Source organism: Pelobates fuscus, chromosome 9 (assembly GCF_036172605.1).
Source record: "Pelobates fuscus isolate aPelFus1 chromosome 9, aPelFus1.pri, whole genome shotgun sequence".
Lineage (NCBI taxonomy): Eukaryota > Metazoa > Chordata > Amphibia > Anura > Pelobatidae > Pelobates > Pelobates fuscus.
The window spans coordinates 16,703,399-16,722,829 of NC_086325.1; the positions used below are offsets into that span (position 1 = coordinate 16,703,399).

The 19,431-nt window shown below is 46.5% G+C and overlaps 1 protein-coding gene across 1 annotated transcript in view; it reads right to left on the minus strand.

Moving 5' to 3' along the window:
• Nucleotides 1-17,929: 17,929 nt before the first annotated feature.
• LOC134573602 (olfactomedin-4-like) overlaps nt 17,930-19,431 on the minus strand; it is an 82,587-nt gene continuing 81,085 nt past the window's right edge. The window contains exon 7 of the mRNA XM_063433388.1: nt 17,930-18,753. Within this exon, the coding sequence (XP_063289458.1) occupies nt 17,930-18,753 (824 nt within the window). The remainder of the gene's footprint in view (nt 18,754-19,431) is intronic.

A 19,431-nucleotide genomic window follows, 5' to 3' on the forward strand; every position in this document is an offset into this window, starting at 1 on the left:
ACCTAAATATTGCAATGAATAGATTATTAGCATATATTTAAAGAAACACTATATAGTCAGGAACACAAACAGGTATTCCTGACACTATAGGGTTAAACTAACTATTTAGGTTACCAGCCCTCTCTGACTGCACGTGTATGTGTGGATATATAATATACATATACACACTCGGCGTGTGTGTTTGTGCTTTAGGGTGCACACCCTAACGCAATAGGCTGCGCACGCCTATGATTTATATATATAATATATGTGTATATATCTATTATATATATATATATATTATATATGTAACGTCATTCTAAGTGTATTTTAATACTAATATATGTACTTATATTAATATTAAAATACACTTTGTATGACGTTACATATATATAATATTTATATATATTATATATATATAAATATATTTCTATTTTATTTTTAACATGTTTAATAATTTTTTTATACTTCCCACCAGCAGGGAAACTGTCTGACATTTCAGACAGTCCCCCTGCTGGCAGATCCACAGCCAGCTATAGGGGGCCATTTGATCGCTCTTTGAGAGTGATCACATTGCCCCTGGGGGCTTCTTTTGCCGGGGGAGGGCTGCCTGGGCTGTCAGACAGTCCTCCCGAAGCGGAGCGCCGGGAAGGTAAGTATCCCGGGGCGCTCTGGGGGCTGCAGCCGTTACGGCTTTAAAGCCCAATTAAAGCGGGACGGCATAGAACGGCGTTAAAGGACCACTATAGTGCCAGGAAAACATACTCGTTTTCCTGGCACTATAGTGCCCTGAGGGTGCCCCCACCCTCAGGGACCCCCTCCCGCCCAGCTCTGGGGAGAGTAAAGGGTTAAAACTTACCTTTATTCCAGCGCCGGGCGGGGAGCTCTCCTCCTCCTCTCCGCCTCCGATCCTCCCTTTCAGCTGAATGCGCATGCGCGGCAAGAGCTGCGCGCGCATTCAGCCGGTCGCATAGGAAAGCATTTACAATGCTTTCCTATGGACGCTTGCGTGCTCTCACTGTGATTTTCACAGTGAGAATCACGCAAGCGCCTCTAGCAGCTGTCAGTGAGACAGCCACTAGAGGATTTGGAGGCTGGATTAACCCATTTATAAACATAGCAGTTTCTCTGAAACTGCTATGTTTATAAAAAAAAAGGGTTAATCCTAGAGGTACCTGGCAGCCAGACCACCTCATTAAGCTGAAGTGGTCTGGGTGCCTAGAGTGTTCCTTTAAGGGATTAACTACTGGAAGCAGTAATATACACTGCTCAAAAAAATAAAGGGAACACTTAAAGAACACAATGTTACTCCAGGTTAATCACACTTCTGTGAAATCAAACTGTCCACTTAGGAAGCAACACTGAGTGACAATCAGTTTCACATGCTGTTGTGCATATGGGATAGACAACAGGTGGAAATTATAGGCAATCAGCAAGACACCCCCAATAAAGGAGTGGTTCTGCAGGTGGTGACCACAGACCACTTCTCAATTCCTATGCTTCCTGGCTGATGTTTTGGTCACTTTTGAATGCTGGTGGTGCTTTCACTCTAGTGATAGCATGAGACGGAGTCTACAACCCACACAAGTTGCTCAGGTAGTGCAGCTCATCCAAGATGGCACATCAATGCGAGCTGTGGCAAGAAGGTTTGCTGTGTCTGTCAGCGTAGTGTCCAGAGCATGGAGACGCGACCAGTAGACAGGCCAGTACATCAGGAGACGTGGAGGAGGCCGTAGGAGGGCAACAACCCAGCAGCAGGACCGCTACCTCCGCCTTTGTGCAAGGAGGAACAGGAGGAGCACTGCCAGAGCCCTGCAAAATGACTTCCTGCAGGCCACAAATGTGCATGTGTCTGCTCAAATGGTCAGAAACAGACTCCATGAGGGTGGTATGAGGGCCTGACGTCCACAGGTGGGGGCTGTGCTTACAGTCCAAGACCGTGCAGGACGTTTGGCTTTTTCCAGAGAACACCAAAATTGTCAAATTCGCCACTGGCGCCCTGTGCTCTTCACAGATGAAAGCAGGTTCACACTGAGCACATGTGACAGACATGACAGAGTCTGGAGACGCCGTGGAGAACATTCTGCTGCCTGCAACATCCTCCAGCATGACCGGCTTGGCAGTGGGTCAGTAATGGTGTGGGGTGGCATTTCTTTGGGGGACCGCACAGCCCTCCATGTGCTCGCCAGAGGTAGCCTGACTGCCATTAGGTACAGAGATGAGATCCTAAGACCCCTTGTGAGACCATATGCTGGTGCGGTTGGCCCTGGGCTCCTCCTAATGCAAGACAATACAAAAAAAGAAAAAAAGGTGCGCTGTGTCTTTAAATATAGACTCAAATATTTAAGTGCCAATGAATTATTGCATGGGTGTGGAATATAATCCCAATTAACCAATTTTGTGCAAAATAGCAATTATGTGCAATCCAACAAAAAAAAGTGCAAATGCAAATACAAAAATTTCAATGGTGTTTTGAGTCTATATTTAAAGACAAGGCGCACCTTGTTTTCTTTTTTGTATTGTATTTTAGTGTGGTTTGAGCTATTGCACTTTATAAGGAGCTGCTTTTTTAAAATAAGATTTTTAAAAATAAGATTTTTTCACTATAATTTCTAGATTTTGATCCAGCGCAAGACATATAATGCAAGACAATGCTAGACCTCATGTGCCTGGAGTGTGTCAGCAGTTCCTGCAAGACGAAGGCATTGATGCTATGGACTGGCCCGCCCGTTCACCAGACCTGAATCCAATTGAGCACATCTGGGACATCATGTCTCGCTCCATCCACCAACATCACGTTGCACCACAGGCTGTCCAGGAGTTGGCAGATGCTTTAGTCCAGGTCTGAGAGGAGATCCCTCAGGAGACCATCCGCCACCTCATCAGGAGAATGCACAGGCGTTGTAGGGAGGTCATACAGGCACGTGGAGGCCATACACACTACTGAGCCTCATTTTGACTTGTTTTTGGGACATTACATTAAAGTTGGATCAGCCTGTAGTGTGTTTTTCCACTTTAATTTTGAGTGTGACTCCAAATCCAGACCTCCATGGGTTGAAAAATTTGATTTCCATTTTTTTAATTTGTGTGTGTTTTTGTTGTCAGCACATTCAACTATGTAAAGAACAAAGTATTTCAGAAGAATATTTAATTCATTCAGATCTAGGATGTGTTATTGTTGTGTTCCCTTTGTGTTCACCTCAGCAGTTGGAATGTCGACCCTTCTATATTTAACAATAGCCACACTTGCCACCCACGGGAGGCTAGTGGGAGGGGGTGGGGGGAAAGGTCCTCCTCCTCATTTAATTATTAACCACTTGAATGTATTTTTATTTATTTAATAGTCCCCACCCACTGGCTATAGCATCGTAGGAGTTTTACAGATGGAGATCTATCTTTTGACCACCCTCGCTCTAGAGAGGGCACAAACAATTTCTTGCACTACGACCCTCTCTATACTAGTTCTGCCACTTTGTGTGTGTTTAGCACTGTGTGTGTAGCAGAGTATGTAGTATATGTGTAGTAGGGAGTGTGGTTCAGTGTGCATGTGTTTGTGATTCTGTGTGTGTATGTTTAGCAGAGTGTGTGTTTAGTGTTGAGTGTGTGTCTGGCAGTGTGCACTTATGTATGTGTGTTTGTGTATATGAGTGTATTTCTGTGTGAGTGTCCGGTGAGAGCATCTGGAATGCATATCCATGTCTGTTTTCTTGTGCCTGTTAGTCCTTCTCTGGCATTGTTTGTTGGTGTGTGTGTTTCTGTCAGTGTGTATTTGTATGTGTGTCTATGCGTTTGTGTCCATGAGTATGAGTCCCTCTCTGAGAGTGTGTGCTTAAAAATCTCTGCCTGGAAGGCTGCATATTTCTGGAACTAGGGGCCCAAGTCCATGTGTTTGTAAGGGGCCCAGGGCCAGATTAAGAGTAGTGATGTCGCGAACACAAAATTTTTGGTTCGAGAACGGCGGACGCGAACTTCCGCAAACGTTCGCGAACCGGGCGAACCGCCATTGACTTCAATGGGAAGGCGAATTTTAAAACCCACAAGGACTCTTTCTGGCCACAATAGTGATGGAAAAGTTGTTTCAAGGGGACTAACACCTGGACTGTGGCATGCCGGAGGGGGATCCTGGCCAGCTAGCAAGCAGGGAGGGGGGACGAAAAAATGAATATATATATTAATAATAATAAGAAAAATAAAAATAAAATAAAAATAATAAGAAAATAAAAAATAATAATAAAATAAAAAAAAAATAATAATAAAAAAATGTAATGAAACAAAAAAAATATTAAAATAATAATTAAAAAATAAAAATGCCCACCCCCCACCAAGGCTCTGCATCACACTCTGCATTACACACACACATACACACACTGCATTCATACACACACACTGCACTCATACACACACACACTGCATTCATGCACACACACACTGCATTCATGCACACACACACTGCATTCATGCACACACACTGCATTCATACACACACACTGCATTCATACACACACAGCACTCATACACACAGCACTCATACACACAGCATTCTCATACACACACACTGCACTCATACACACAGCATTCATACACACACACTGCATTCATACACACACTGCACTCATACACACATACACTGCACTCATACACACACACACTGCATTCATACACACACACTGCATTCATACACACACACTGCTGTGGCAAACCCAGCCACTTCTGACTTATATGTATCGTATGTTGTCCATAGGCTGAATGTATACTGCAAGTCGTTACCTGTGATAATGCTATGTACAGCCGTTCGCCGTACGAATGTGGGCTCCCCAGGTAGACCACACCTTCACCGTCGTGTGGCACCAAGTAACCGAGTGCATCCCGGTTGCAATCGGTATTTCAAGGCTCTCCTAGGTGGCCGCCGATCGGCTACCGACCATGCGGCGGTCGGCCATCTTGGATCCTTTGTCTCTGCAGCGGTGTTCGGTCGTCGAGAGCCTGGAACGGAAAACGGCTACTCGATGAGTGAACACCGCTGGACTTTCAGAGCGTTCGGGAGTCCCGCGTTCGGTGCATCCTATGCCCTGTACTTATTCGGTGCTTTTAAAACCACTTGAATGTTTTATCGTATTATGTGCGGCGTTCGGTCAGTTCAGCTGGGATCGGAGCGGTATTCTCCCAAGGTGTGCGCCCCGACCCCAGCTATCTACCGAACGTTCAATTATTATAAAGTACCGAGTATTGTGTGAATTGTGTATTTTAAGGTCAATTGTCGGTTTTGCTGCACGAGGAGATAATCCACTTAAGCGTCCATTTTGGTAGGAGTATCCTTCTCGTGCAGCAATGCCTGTTGGGAAAGTCGCAGTGTATGTTGGGAGAAATCCCCTGGAATTACTGTCTGGAAACCCCTTGCATGGGGAACTGTATAAATATGCTACCTGCGAATAAACCGAGTTAGTTGACTCCCAAACTGTGTTTCGTCCGGTTATTGGGAGGATGGGGAATATTGCCGTGCTTTCTGTCTTGACTGTGGGTTTCCTGAAGATACCAACGGATATCGTGGACTAATATACTGCGTTCCGTAACAATTGGTGGCAAGCGACGGGATCCGAACCTTACAGCCGAAAAACGGAGTTCGTGTAACTGGAACTACCGAACGAGGAAAGCAAAGGCAATTCGTATGGAGATTGACTATACCATACTGAAGCGACAGACGTTAAAGGAACTACTGGAAGCCAGAGGGAAAGTAGCCAGCAGCAAAAACAAGGCGACAATCATTGCCGAGCTGATGGAGGGAGACCAAGCCCGCAGCGCTACCCCCCCGGTAGTTATGGAGGAAACGCTCTATGAAAGAGAGATGAGGACCAGGCTAGCGTTTTTGCCGCAACCGATATCAGATGCCATGTTAAATATGGTAATGGCAAATGTGCAGGAATATGTTATGGCACACAGCCCGCAACACACCCTGGCTCGAACCGAGTCAAACCCAGGGTCCCTCTACAACCCAGTAAAGCCCAAGATCCCGTACCAGGCCTTCAGGGCTTTTTGCGAGGAAAAGGACGAGATAGACGGGTACTTGCAGGACTTTGAAAGACTGTGTGATCTGCATGAGCTAGAACGGTCCGTATGGGTGCAACTGCTAGCAAGCAAACTAGCAGGTCGGGCAGCCGAAGCGTACCGTGCTGTACCCAGTGAGGACAGCAAAGATTATGCCAAAGTAAAGCGTGCAATCTTGGAGAGGTATGCCATTACCCCGGAGGCATACCGGCGCAAGTTCCGACACTTACGAAAACCGGAGCGAGATTCGCACGCAGAATGGGCACACAAATTGGATCAAGCCTCCCAAGGGTGGATCCAGGCCAGCAACGCCACCACCATGGAGGAATTGCGCCAGCTGATGTTGTTGGAACAATTTTTTAATGGACTATCCCCGGAGACGCAAGAATGGGTACGGGATAGGAAACCCCTTACCCTAACGGAAGCGGCTAGATTGGCCGATCAACATTTTGATGCCCGGAGACCCCAGGGACCCGTAGCCAAAAGCTACTCCCGACCCCCAGGACTACCTAGCGCTACAACACCCCTAGCGCCCACCGCTGCCCCGTTCCGTCCCTCACAAGGACAGATACCGCCACCGTCCAGATACAACGGGCGGGCCAACATCCAATGCCATTCCTGCAAACAATGGGGGCATATGGCCCGAGAGTGCACCCAGAATCGCAGCAGGCCCACCTGGAATCAGGGCCGTCCAAACCCCGCACCCAGGGCGGCTGCTCACCATTACCAGAGGGACCCCGCCACTCAGGATTTATGGAGTGTACAGGCGGAGGAACCTCTGGGCATATTGCACGAAGTCATGTCGGTCCGAGCCACTGATAACCGGCAACATCACCGACAACTGGTAACTCTTGAGGGAACCGAAGTGCAGGGTCTGCGAGATTCGGGAGCTACCTTAACCCTGGTAGCCCCCCATTTGGTTTCGGAGGGCACGCATACCGGCGGATCTGTGGCCGTTCGGGTAGCCGGGGGAGCTGTATACCGACTACCCACGGCGAAAGTACATTTGAACTGGGGTGCGGGAGAGGGGACAGTAGAAGTGGGACTAATGCAGAACTTACCAGCAGATGTTGTGTTAGGGAATGATTTGGGTCAGATGACCTCTGCCTTTGTTCCACAGGCACCCTACCAGGAAGCCCATCCAGTAACCACACGGCAACAGGCACGCACCACGGCTACACCGATACACTCTGAGGCTCAGGTAAGAGACCACGACCCTCCCCCGACTTCCATATCCTGGGATACCCCGACTACCTTTATCACCGAAGTACAGACCGATCCCACTCTACAAGTCTATAGGGACCGGGCACAAGCTGTCCAGGCCGGGCTAGAGGGAGAGCATTACACGTGGGAAAAAGAGTTACTGTACCGTATCACGGCCAAAGACGTGGGGGGGTCCGTCACTTTGACGAACAAACAACTAGTGGTACCCCGGAAGTATAGGCAGGAGCTGCTCAGAATTGCTCACGATATCCCCTTATCAGGACACCTAGGGATGACCCGTACCCGGTACCGCCTAACGCACGCGTTTTTCTGGCCCGGAATCTCACAGGATGTGCGACAATATTGCACGTCCTGCGACGTCTGCCAGAGAGTAGGAAAACGAGGGGATCGCCACAAGGCCAAGTTATGCCCCCTTCCCATTATCGCCGAACCCTTCGGCAGGGTCGCAGTAGATATAGTAGGGCCCCTGCCAAAACCCAGTCCTTCTGGGAAGAAATACATTTTAACTGTGGTGGACTACGCCACCCGATATCCCGAAGCGGTAGCCCTCTCTAACATTCACGCTGAAACCGTGGCGGAAGCTCTAATAAAAATATTTTCCCGAGTAGGGTTCCCCCAGGAGATAATATCTGACCGGGGCACCCAATTTACTGCTGAGGTTACCCAACAGATGTGGAAAGTGTGTGGCATTAAGCCCATAGTCAATTCAGCCTACCACCCCCAGTCCAATGGACTATGTGAACGCTTCAATGGGACGCTGAAGCAGATGCTTCGGACGTTCGGGGAAACCCACAAAGACTGGGAGAGATTTCTACCTCACCTGCTCTTTGCGTATAGAGAGGTTCCCCAAGAATCGACCGGGTTCTCCCCATTCGAACTACTGTTCGGGAGAAGAGTACGGGGACCTTTAAACTTAATTAGGGAGCACTGGGAGGGGGAGAGTATCGCTAGCGAAACCCCTATAATATCATATGTACTGGAGTTCCGAGACCGACTGGAGGCGCTAACCCAGGCCATACACACCAACCTCCAGGCGGCCCAGCAACGTCAGCGGCGATGGTACGATAGGGGAGCCAGAGACCGCAGCTTTCAAGTGGGGCAGAAAGTTTTAATTTTAAAACCTGTCCGCACAGATAAGCTGCAGGCCATCTGGCAAGGCCCATACCAGGTAGTGGAGCAGCGATGCGACACTACCTATGTGATTGGCCCCTGCTCCGGGGTAGGGAAGAGACGCATGCTTCACGTCAACCTGCTCAAACCCTACCACGAGCGGATAGAGGATGTGACGGCAATCTGTGCCTCAGCCATGGAAGATCAGGAGAACTTACCACTACCTGATCTGCTAGAACAGGAAGAGCCGGTAGAGCCCTCCCGGGGGGTTCAACTGGGGAAGCGGCTAAGCCCTCGCGAGCGTGCCCAGATACAGGCGCTGATCGTAGCTAAAGGGGCTACGTTCTCTAATTTACCTGGGTACACTCCGCTGGCCACCCACCGAATTGAAACCCCGGGACAGCTACCTATGCGGCAGGCACCATATAGGGTCCCGGAATCAGTCCGGACTCATATGAAGGCCGAGCTGGATGAAATGCTGCAGTTAGGGGTTATCGAACCCTCAGATAGCCCCTGGGCATCACCGGTAGTCCTGGTGCCTAAAAAGGACGGCACGACCCGATTCTGCGTTGACTACCGGAGGCTGAATGACAAGACCGTGTCTGACGCCTACCCGATGCCCCGTATAGACGAACTGCTAGATAAAATGGCACGGGGCCAGTATCTCACTACAATTGACTTATGTAAGGGATATTGGCAGATTCCTTTAGCCGATGATGCCATCCCCAAGTCGGCGTTTGTCACCCCGTTTGGCCTGTACCAGTTCAAGGTCATGCCCTTCGGGATGAAAAACGCTCCGGCTACTTTTCAGCGGATGGTAGATCGACTACTGGACGGCTTCCAGGACTATGCCTGTGCCTACCTGGACGACATAGCCATATTCAGCCAGACTTGGGAAGATCACCTCCAACATATAGGGGCGATCCTAGATCGTATTGGGGGAGCGGGGTTAACGCTGAAACCGAGTAAGTGCCACGTAGGGATGGCCGAGGTGCAGTATCTAGGACACCGAGTAGGGTGTGGGCAGCAGAGACCCGAGCCAGCCAAAATTGAGGCCGTGGCCAAGTGGCCTACCCCCAGGACCAAAACCCAGGTGCTAGCGTTTCTAGGGACTGCAGGGTATTATAGGAAATTTGTACCCGACTACAGTACCCTGGCCAAACCCCTGACGGACCTGACCAAAAAGAACCTTCCCCGACTGGTTGTCTGGGCCCCAGAGTGTGAGCAGGCATTCCAACAGCTCAAGACCGCACTAACTAATGCTCCTGTGTTAATGGCTCCTGATCCAACTAAAAGATTTCTTGTCCACACAGACGCTTCAATGTTTGGATTGGGGGCAGTGCTGAGCCAAGTGGGAGCCGATGGCGGAGAACATCCCGTAGCCTACTTAAGCCGCAAGTTATTACCCCGCGAAGTAAGCTACGCCGCCATTGAAAAAGAATGCCTGGCCGTGGTGTGGGCCCTTAAAAAGTTACAGCCGTATTTGTATGGACAACCCTTTTCCTTACTCACAGATCATAACCCGTTGGTGTGGCTAAACCGTGTATCTGGAGACAATGCCCGGCTGTTGCGCTGGAGTTTGGCGCTGCAGCCCTTTGACTTTACCATCCACTACCGACCAGGAAAACAAAACGGTAACGCCGACGGGTTATCCAGACAAACAGAATTAGAAAAATGATCTGTGAGTACTCCCCCGGACATCCCCAAGCCGATCCGTTGGGATCAGACTGTGTATGCCGGCTTGGTTCTGGGGGAGCATTGTGGCAAACCCAGCCACTTCTGACTTATATGTATCGTATGTTGTCCATAGGCTGAATGTATACTGCAAGTCGTTACCTGTGATAATGCTATGTACAGCCGTTCGCCGTACGAATGTGGGCTCCCCAGGTAGACCACACCTTCACCAGTCGTGTGGCACCAAGTAACCGAGTGCATCCCGGTTGCAATCGGTATTTCAAGGCTCTCCTAGGTGGCCGCCGATCGGCTACCGACCATGCGGCGGTCAGCCATCTTGGATCCTTTGTCTCTGCAGCGGTGTTAGGTCGTCGAGAGCCTGGAACGGAAAACGGCTACTCGATGAGTGAACACCGCTGGACTTTCAGAGCGTTCGGGAGTCCCGCGTTCGGTGCATCCTATGCCCTGTACTTATTCGGTGCTTTTAAAACCACTTGAATGTTTTATCGTATTATGTGCGGCGTTCGGTCAGTTCAGCTGGGATCGGAGCGGTATTCTCCCAAGGTGTGCGCCCCGACCCCAGCTATCTACCGAACGTTCAATTATTATAAAGTACCGAGTATTGTGTGAATTGTGTATTTTAAGGTCAATTGTCGGTTTTGCTGCACGAGGAGATAATCCACTTAAGCGTCCATTTTGGTAGGAGTATCCTTCTCGTGCAGCAATGCCTGTTGGGAAAGTCGCAGTGTATGTTGGGAGAAATCCCCTGGAATTACTGTCTGGAAACCCCTTGCATGGGGAACTGTATAAATATGCTACCTGCGAATAAACCGAGTTAGTTGACTCCCAAACTGTGTTTCGTCCGGTTATTGGGAGGATGGGGAATATTGCCGTGCTTTCTGTCTTGACTGTGGGTTTCCTGAAGATACCAACGGATATCGTGGACTAATATACTGCGTTCCGTAACAACTGCATTCATACACACACACTGCATTCATGCACACACACACTGCATTCATGCACACACACTGCATTCATGCACACACACTGCATTCATACACACACACTGCATTCATACACACACACAGCACTCATACACACAGCACTCATACACACAGCACTCATACACACACACTGCACTCATACACACAGCATTCTCATACACACACACTGCACTCATACACACAGCATTCATACACACACACTGCATTCATACACACACACTGCACTCATACACACACTGCACTCATACACACACTGCACTCATACACACACTGCACTCATACACAGCATTCTCATACACACACACTGCACTCATACACACAGCATTCTCATACACACACACTGCATTCATATACACACACTGCATTCATATACACACTGCACTCATATACACACTGCACTCATACACACACTGCATTCTCATACACACACACTGCATTCTCATACACACACTGCATTCATTATATACACACACTGTAAATAAATATTCAATTAATATAATTTTTTAAGGATCTAATTTTATTTAGAAATTTACCAGCAGCTGCTGCATTTCCCACCCTAGTCTTATACTCGAGTCAATAAGTTTTCCCAGTTTTTTGGGGTAAAATTAGGGGCCTCGGCTTATATTCGGGTCGGCTTATACTCGAGTATATACGGTATGCACAAAGCGTTGTACGATCAGATTACACACATGTGCCATGCACGGCACATGTGTCATCTTGCCCAAATTCAATGCTGAATTTCTTCCGATGTCGCAAACCACTTTGCCGATCTCCAGTTGGTGCGGAGTCAGCCACTTATCCACGTGTGCGTTCAGGGCGGACAGGAGTGCTGGTCCGGTGTGACTCTCTGCTTTCAGGCAAGTCAACCCCAAGACAGCGTGGCACTGCCGTATCCGGGATGTGGAAAAGTACCTCGGGAGCTGGGGGGGTGCCGTTGATGTGGAGCAAGACGCAGCAGCAGAAGAGGACTCAGCCGAGGAGGTTATGGAAGAGGATGGAGTAGGAGGAGTAGAGGAGGAGGCAGCAGGCCTGCCTGCAAGTCATGGCGGTGCCACCAACTCCTCTGCAGAGCCACGCATTCCATGCTTGGCAGTAGTCAGCAGGTTTACCCAATGCGCAGTGTAGGTGATATACCTGCCCTGACCATACTTTGCAGACCAGGTATCAGTGGTCAGATGGACCCTTGCCCCAACACTGTGTGCCAGACATGCCATTACTTCCTTTTGCACAATCGAGTACAGGTTGGGGATTGCCTTTTGTGCAAAGAAATTTTGTCCGGGTACCTTCCACTGCGGTGTCCCAATAGTCTAGGGGTTTTGTACTCCGCTTTACTTTTCCACTGGGCTTATAATTGGGCATTACCCTATACTAGTCTGCAACTGAGTACCTTTCTCTCTAGATTTGGCTTTTAAACACTCTGATACTATGATACAACTAGGAGCTTAGTTACACTACCTCCTATATTCTATTTAGAGAGGAGCTGCTCTAGCCTTTGCACAAGTAAAGCCTGCCTACCTACCTGAACTCCAACTTTGGAACGCCTTAGACTCCACCAGCTTGTATGGTAAAAGCTGGCAGGCTAAGAGTTCAGACAAGCCAGCTGTCAGATGCCGGGCAAGGGGGTGACTTTGTGACATTGGCTTCTTACGCTCAAACATGTCCTTGACTGTGGGCAGATGAGCAGGAACTGCTCAAGGCGAGAGACGGAGTGGCGGATGGTTGAGAGGGGGCAAGGAGGACAGCAGTGGTTGACGTGGCTGAAGATGCTGGACCAGGAGGAGGATGGCGGCTTTGAGTTTGTGTGCTGCTTGTACTCATGTGTTGATCCCATAGGTGTTTGTGATGTGCGATTATGTGCCTTCGCAAAGCAGTTGTACCTAGGTGGGTGTTGGACTTCCCACGACTCAGTTTCTTTTGGCACAGGTTGCAAATGGCATCGCTGTTGTCAGAGGCAGACACACAAAAAAAATGCCACACTGCTGAGCTCTGCAATGACGGCATTCTGGTGGTGGCAACAGCATGCGTTGATTGGCGTGCTGTCTGGCTGACCCCGGGTGCCGATGCATGCTGTCTGACTGTGCCACTAGCTCCTTGCGACGACCTCCCCCTGCTTCCAACTCGTCTCCTCCTCCTCTCTGTCTCCCCATCTGAACTTTCCCCCTGTTCTTCTTCTCTTCTAGCGGGCACCCACGTGACATCCACGGACGCATCGTCATCATCAACCGCTTCACTTGTATCTGACAACTCAGCAAAGGAAGCAGCAGCGGGTACAACATCATCACACCGTACGTCCATGTGTGTAATGCTGCCTGACTGAGACATATCCCTGTTATCTACATCCTGTGGCAATAATGGTTGCGCATCACTCATTTCTTCCAACTGATGTGTAAATAACTCCTCTGACAGATCAAGTGAAGCGGCTGTGGTGCTAGTGTTGGTGGTGGCGGCAGGCGGGCGAGTGGTAACTTGAGAGGTGCCCGAAGCTAAGTTGGAGGAGGATGGTGCATCAAGGTTCCGAGCGGAAGGTCTAGAAGATTGGGTGTCCTGTGTTAGCCAGTCAACTATGTCCTCAGAACTTTTCGAGTTCAGGGTACGTGAACACTGGGCATTATTCTAGGGCCAAAGGGAATCACAGCACCACGGCCACGACGGCCCCGGCGGGGTGGCCTGCCTCTGCCTGTCATTTTTTTTTCGATTAGTGGTACTATGCGTGCAAGCTATTGTGACAACAGATATGAGTGGCAATGTGCACTGGCAGAAGTTGGCAGAGTAGACGCTGTAGGCCTGACACACACGCTTGCAGACAACTAACTGCTATTCAATCTATTACAGTCAATTTTTTTTTTTTTTTTTAATGTACACTACTGTTACACCAGATATGAGTTGCATTGGTGTGACACTGTGCCCTGGCAGGCCCTGAAAGGCACACGTGTGAAGGAAACTGACTGCTATTATTTCACAGTCAAAAAAGTGTTTTGTTTTTTTTTAATGTACACTACTGTTACACCAGATATGAGTTGCACTGGTGTGACACTGTGCCCTGGCAGGCCCTGAAACACACACGTGTGAAGGAAACTGACTGCTATTATTTCACAGTCAAATTTCTAGTTTTTTTTTTTTTTAATGTACACAACTGTTACACCAGATATGAGTTGCACTGGTGTGACACTGTGCCCTGGCAGGCCCTGAAACGCACACTTGTGAAGTAAACTGACTGCTATTATTTCACAGTCAAAAAAGTTTTTTTTTTAAATGTACACTACTGTTACACCAGATATGAGTTGCACTGGCGTGACACTATGTCCTGGCAGGCCCTGAAACGCACACGTGTGAAGGAAACTGACTGCTATTATTTCACAGTCAAAAAAGTTTTTTTTTTAAATGTACACTACTGTTACACCAGATATGAGTTGCACTGGTGTGACACTGTGCCCTGGCAGGCCCTGAAGCGCATACATGTGAAGGAAACTGACTGCTATTATATTACAGTCAAAAAAGTTGGGGTTTTTTTTAAATGCAGTGGTGGCACTGGGCAAGTGGGCACAATATACGCTGTGAGCCTGACACGCTGGCAGGCAGGCAACTGCAATTAGATTACGTAAATATAGGGAAGAGACAGACTACAGAGTAAGAACAAACTAACCCTGAAGTCAGGAGGACTCAATGGGCAACAGACATGGGCATAACCCAGAACAATATATGCTAGAGAGAAAGAATCCCAAATGTTAGGGTAGTTAGAAGGGAGGGCAAGGGTCCAGCTTCCAAAAACCACTAGCAGAGGGTGTGCCCATATGGGAGGGTAGATAACTCAAGTCCCATGGCTGAAATAATGAAAAAGGAAAATAAAAAATATTTATTAGGAAATTAATGTACTAAAAACCAATAATGGTAACCCAAGAAAGTGCAAACAAACTGTGCAAAAAAACGTGTCACACACACACAGACCAGTGGTGTGAACTGCCCTCCTAGTAGGTAGAGATATCACATATATAGTTGTCTGGGAAAAACAGCCAGTAGGTGAATCCTACTATGAAGGTATATCTGTATAGGTGGAGATAAAAATAGATATAGAAATGCCTCTAATATATCCCCCAAGTTGGAGTTCAGGTAGGTAGGCAGGCTTTACTTGTGCAAAGGCTAGAGCAGCTCCTCTCTAAATAGAATATAGGAGGTAGTGTAACTAAGCTCCTAGTTGTATCATAGTATCAGAGTGTTTAAAAGCCAAATCTAGAGAGAAAGGTACTCAGTTGCAGACTAGTATAGGGTAATGCCCAATTGTAAGCCCAGTGGAAAAGTAAAGCGGAGTACAAAACCCCTAGACTATCACCTGACTCGTACAAAATCTAGTCAAAGGCTAAGCAGAGAGATCCCTAAGTGACTAATAAACTAGAAACTTGAAGCCTGTCTATTTCCATTCGGCAGACACGCCGGGCAGAGCCCAGCCCTAAGTCTAGTATCGGCTATTAGTCATATCGGAGGGTAAAGGGGAGACCCAAGGTGGTGTATAAAACCCTAAAATCAGCATCTAGATAACCGCTCTTGATAAAGGCGCCACATAGCGTCGAAACGCGCGTCGAGCTAGACGCTGATTTTAGGGTTTTATACACCACCTTGGGTCTCCCCTTTACCCTCCGATATGACTAATAGCCAATACTAGACTTAGGGCAATGGATGTTGTCCACGAGGTGGGAGTGTCTGGGAGGGAGGGTCTGCTGCTGATTGGCTGGAATGTGTCTGCTGACTGTGAGGTACAGGGTCAAAGTTTACTCAATGATGACGAATAGGGGGCGGACCGAACATCGCATATGTTCGCCCGCCGTGGCGAACGCGAACAAGCTATGTTCGCAAGGAACTATTCGCCAGCGAACTATTTGGGACATCTCTATCTGGGACTACTACTCTTAATATGTGCTGGTCGCAATGTGATGATTGATATCTGATGATCGCTATGTGGTGATCGCTAGCACTGGGTTGCAAGTAGAAGTGGGCCACAAAAAATGAATGACTTGGTTTGAAATTACATAAACGTAAAAAACGAAAACTCAACTTACTTACCATAGAACACTAAGTAAGCAAAATATTGCAATTGGTGGTATATCTCCATAGAGCCAGAACTGAACACAACAAAAATACAATAAAGTAATCAAAAGTTACAAAACAACTCACTGAAGTCCATAATACCAATTAGAACCACTGACTGCAGTACTAAAAACAATGCACTAACGATACAATATACAGATAGACATGTAGCAAATCACTGCCTGTTCTGCTAGGGAGAGGTCTAGATATGGAGTCCTCACAAAATGTCCTTTATCAGGCTTATAAATCCCTAAAGAATTATCTAGATAAACCCTGTTGGAATTATTTGCCTCTGTATTTTATTTTATTGTATGTACTTTTATGTTGTCTTATTTCACTTTGCCTCTGTGGATTGTGGTCTTGATGCTCCCCCTGGGAGATTTGATCTCTGTGAGATTTGTTATGTCTTTTTGTCTTTTTATCTTGAACTTTGTAGTTCCCTCGTTATTTTGTATGTTTCTTTTTGTATAGGATAAATAGAGAAAAGTGGCCTAACCAATCTGGGAGGACAGAGCAGGGGGTAACCCTAATAGTATAAATATGAGACAAAAGAAGAGAAAAATCTGTCCTATAAAGTATATAACAATATACGTAATATCAAAGCAAAAAAACTGTTAAAAAATAGCCTTTATTAAATCAACAGAGCAATAAAGAAGAAAACTTACACAATAAAAGGTAAAAGGAAGTAAGGTAAGACACACTAAAGTGAAAAGGATGTATCAAACCAAAACTAGGTAAATCAATAGAGTACTGCTGCCCTAAAGGTGCCTAAATGGCAGTACAATCCACCTAAAAAGGTGTATATGCGTGCTAATTGCCAATGGCACAAAGTTTCTAATCCACTGTGAGAAGTCAGAAGAAAATGCTACACACAAAGAGAAACAGATGTGACAGGCAACAATATAGAGTAATATTGTAGAGTGAGTATCACAGTGGCAGCAAAAATACCAATGCCATAAAGTATCCAAAAGTATCAAAAAGTAAGTCTCTTGCTGAGAGCAGTAACCGGTGATGTGTTACATAGAAGAGACAGGTGATGCTTGGCAGCGGTATAATAACTATTTTCTTTTTGTATAATTTGGGTTTTTATGTGAGGAAACACATGAGAAGGTCTATCAGAGATACATTTTATTTACTATTGGTGTATACTGATAGTCATTTCATATTTTATATCTAGTGACAAGAAACGCATTAAAATAAACAAACAAAAAACCACACAACAGACAGATTGCTGCTTCTATATTTTATTAATTAGCTTCCGAACACATAAATCATAATAATATGAGCTGAAATTTCTGATCTCAGAAGATGTAGTTACTGTATGTTATTTATATTAGGATCTGGAGTTTCCTCTGACAGTCTGTCCATGATATCGGTTGATATATTAGAGGTTTGTAGCTGTCGATAGCGGCAGATTTCCAATTCACAGACAGATCCAGGATTATTTTATATATGAAAGAGCAGGCACACAGCTAGCTGGATTCCCAACCCGGGTACAACCAGTTATAGCATCTCTCGCCCAGATCTGTTCTCTCTATAGGCTCACTACTGGCACAGCCAAAGAGCTGCCACCTGGCGTAAAGTGGGTATAATATATCATATAATGGGACTTTATACAGCTGGTAAAAACTGCTTTGATAAATCATCATTAGGGATTACTTTGATTTTGAGTATATTTCGTGGAATTTTAAGTTAGGATTTCAAGGTGAGAAAGTTTGATTTTTGGAGTCATACGAGATTAGCGAACTCACAGAATGCAGAGAACCAGGATTTACAGGACTACCACTCAAGGCACATGGTTCTCTGGAGATATTATGTTAAATTTTGGGGTTCTCACCTGCAACAGGTTGGAATAAAAGGTCGTAAGTGACCAGGTAGCCATCGTTATACATGTAGAGCTTGTGGTCGTTGGGGTTGTAGGATAAACTTTGTATATTTTCCATCATCTTGTTGAAACGAATACTAAGGTGTCCTCCTTTGCCAGTCTTTGTGTCGTACATGTAGAAGATCTCTTCTGTTCGTGTATCGAGGGCTCTTGTTGCATACAGAACACCACAAACCATGAACGCGTTGGTGGCTGCAGGTTTATACTGCGAGGTGGACCACGTTTTTTGTATTGTAAAGGAATTTTCATTCAGTTTACTGATGACAAAGTTCCCTTTATTCTGCTCTGTGGAATAAATGACCCAAAGACCATTTTCATCACCGGCCAGGTCAATGTCTTGCCAAGTTGTTGTGAAGTAGGAGAACCGATTGTTATATGTAGAATCTGTCAGTGCTACGCGGGTGATTACATAGTTCTGAAGATTTAGTTTACAGAGGTTTCTGGAGTTGTAGCAGTTGTAGTATAGAAAATTATTGTACATTATTACTCCACCACCTTGTCCGTAGTCAGCAGTAGGAGTAATGGTCTTCTCTGCATGTGCATTATACAGTAGAAGGTCATCACGAGAAGAATATGTGCGAAATAGATACATCTGCCGTCCATCTGTATATAGAGGGGCCACGAAGTGAAATTGCTGATCTGCACCCATTGCAGAGTCCTTGCCCCATCCTCCATATTTGTAAGAAAATCCCAACCAGTTTAGCTGCACCGTAAATGGCTTGCTAATATTCACAAGTCCCCCGTGTTTACAGGTACCTGCACAAAACATTTACAGATGTTGTTTAAAAGTATAATTAAGTGTCGTCAATAAAATCACACATAAACCATTATAACCATAATTTCACCATTAAGTTTATCTTAAAACCCTGCTCTGTCTTTGTGGCTCTTACAGTGCTTTGTGTTTCTCCCCTCTTATCCCTTACAATGCTATTTCTGATCTCCACTCGTCCCAAACTCATTTTTGTTCCATATTCTGTGCCTATTGCTTTCTTATACCTTTACTGGTTCTAGAGTCCATCCCCAGAATCTTATTATCCCTGACTCGTTGAGCTCTGTAGAAAAAGAGTAATTGGGGGGCACATCCGGAATATGTATTTCTCAATAGTGCTACTGCCTAAAGACCAAAATTCATACAAAATACAGATTAATGAATAGCGCACACACAAAAGTACAGTTTTAAGGTATATAAGGCTACTTAAAATTACCTATTGAAGCAAACAACTATGGGGATTCAGTTCCACCATATGGCCATATTGTGCTAAGCCTACCACTACTCCACGTTAACCCAATATCAGTGGGTCCTATGCTAATTCCGATATGGGAGACAAAAATGCACAACTAAACACATATCTTAAGGCATCTGGGGTCTGATGGTCCAATGCAAAACCAATGAGTGATGCAAGAAATCTTGGACACCTTAGAGCAGACTAATAA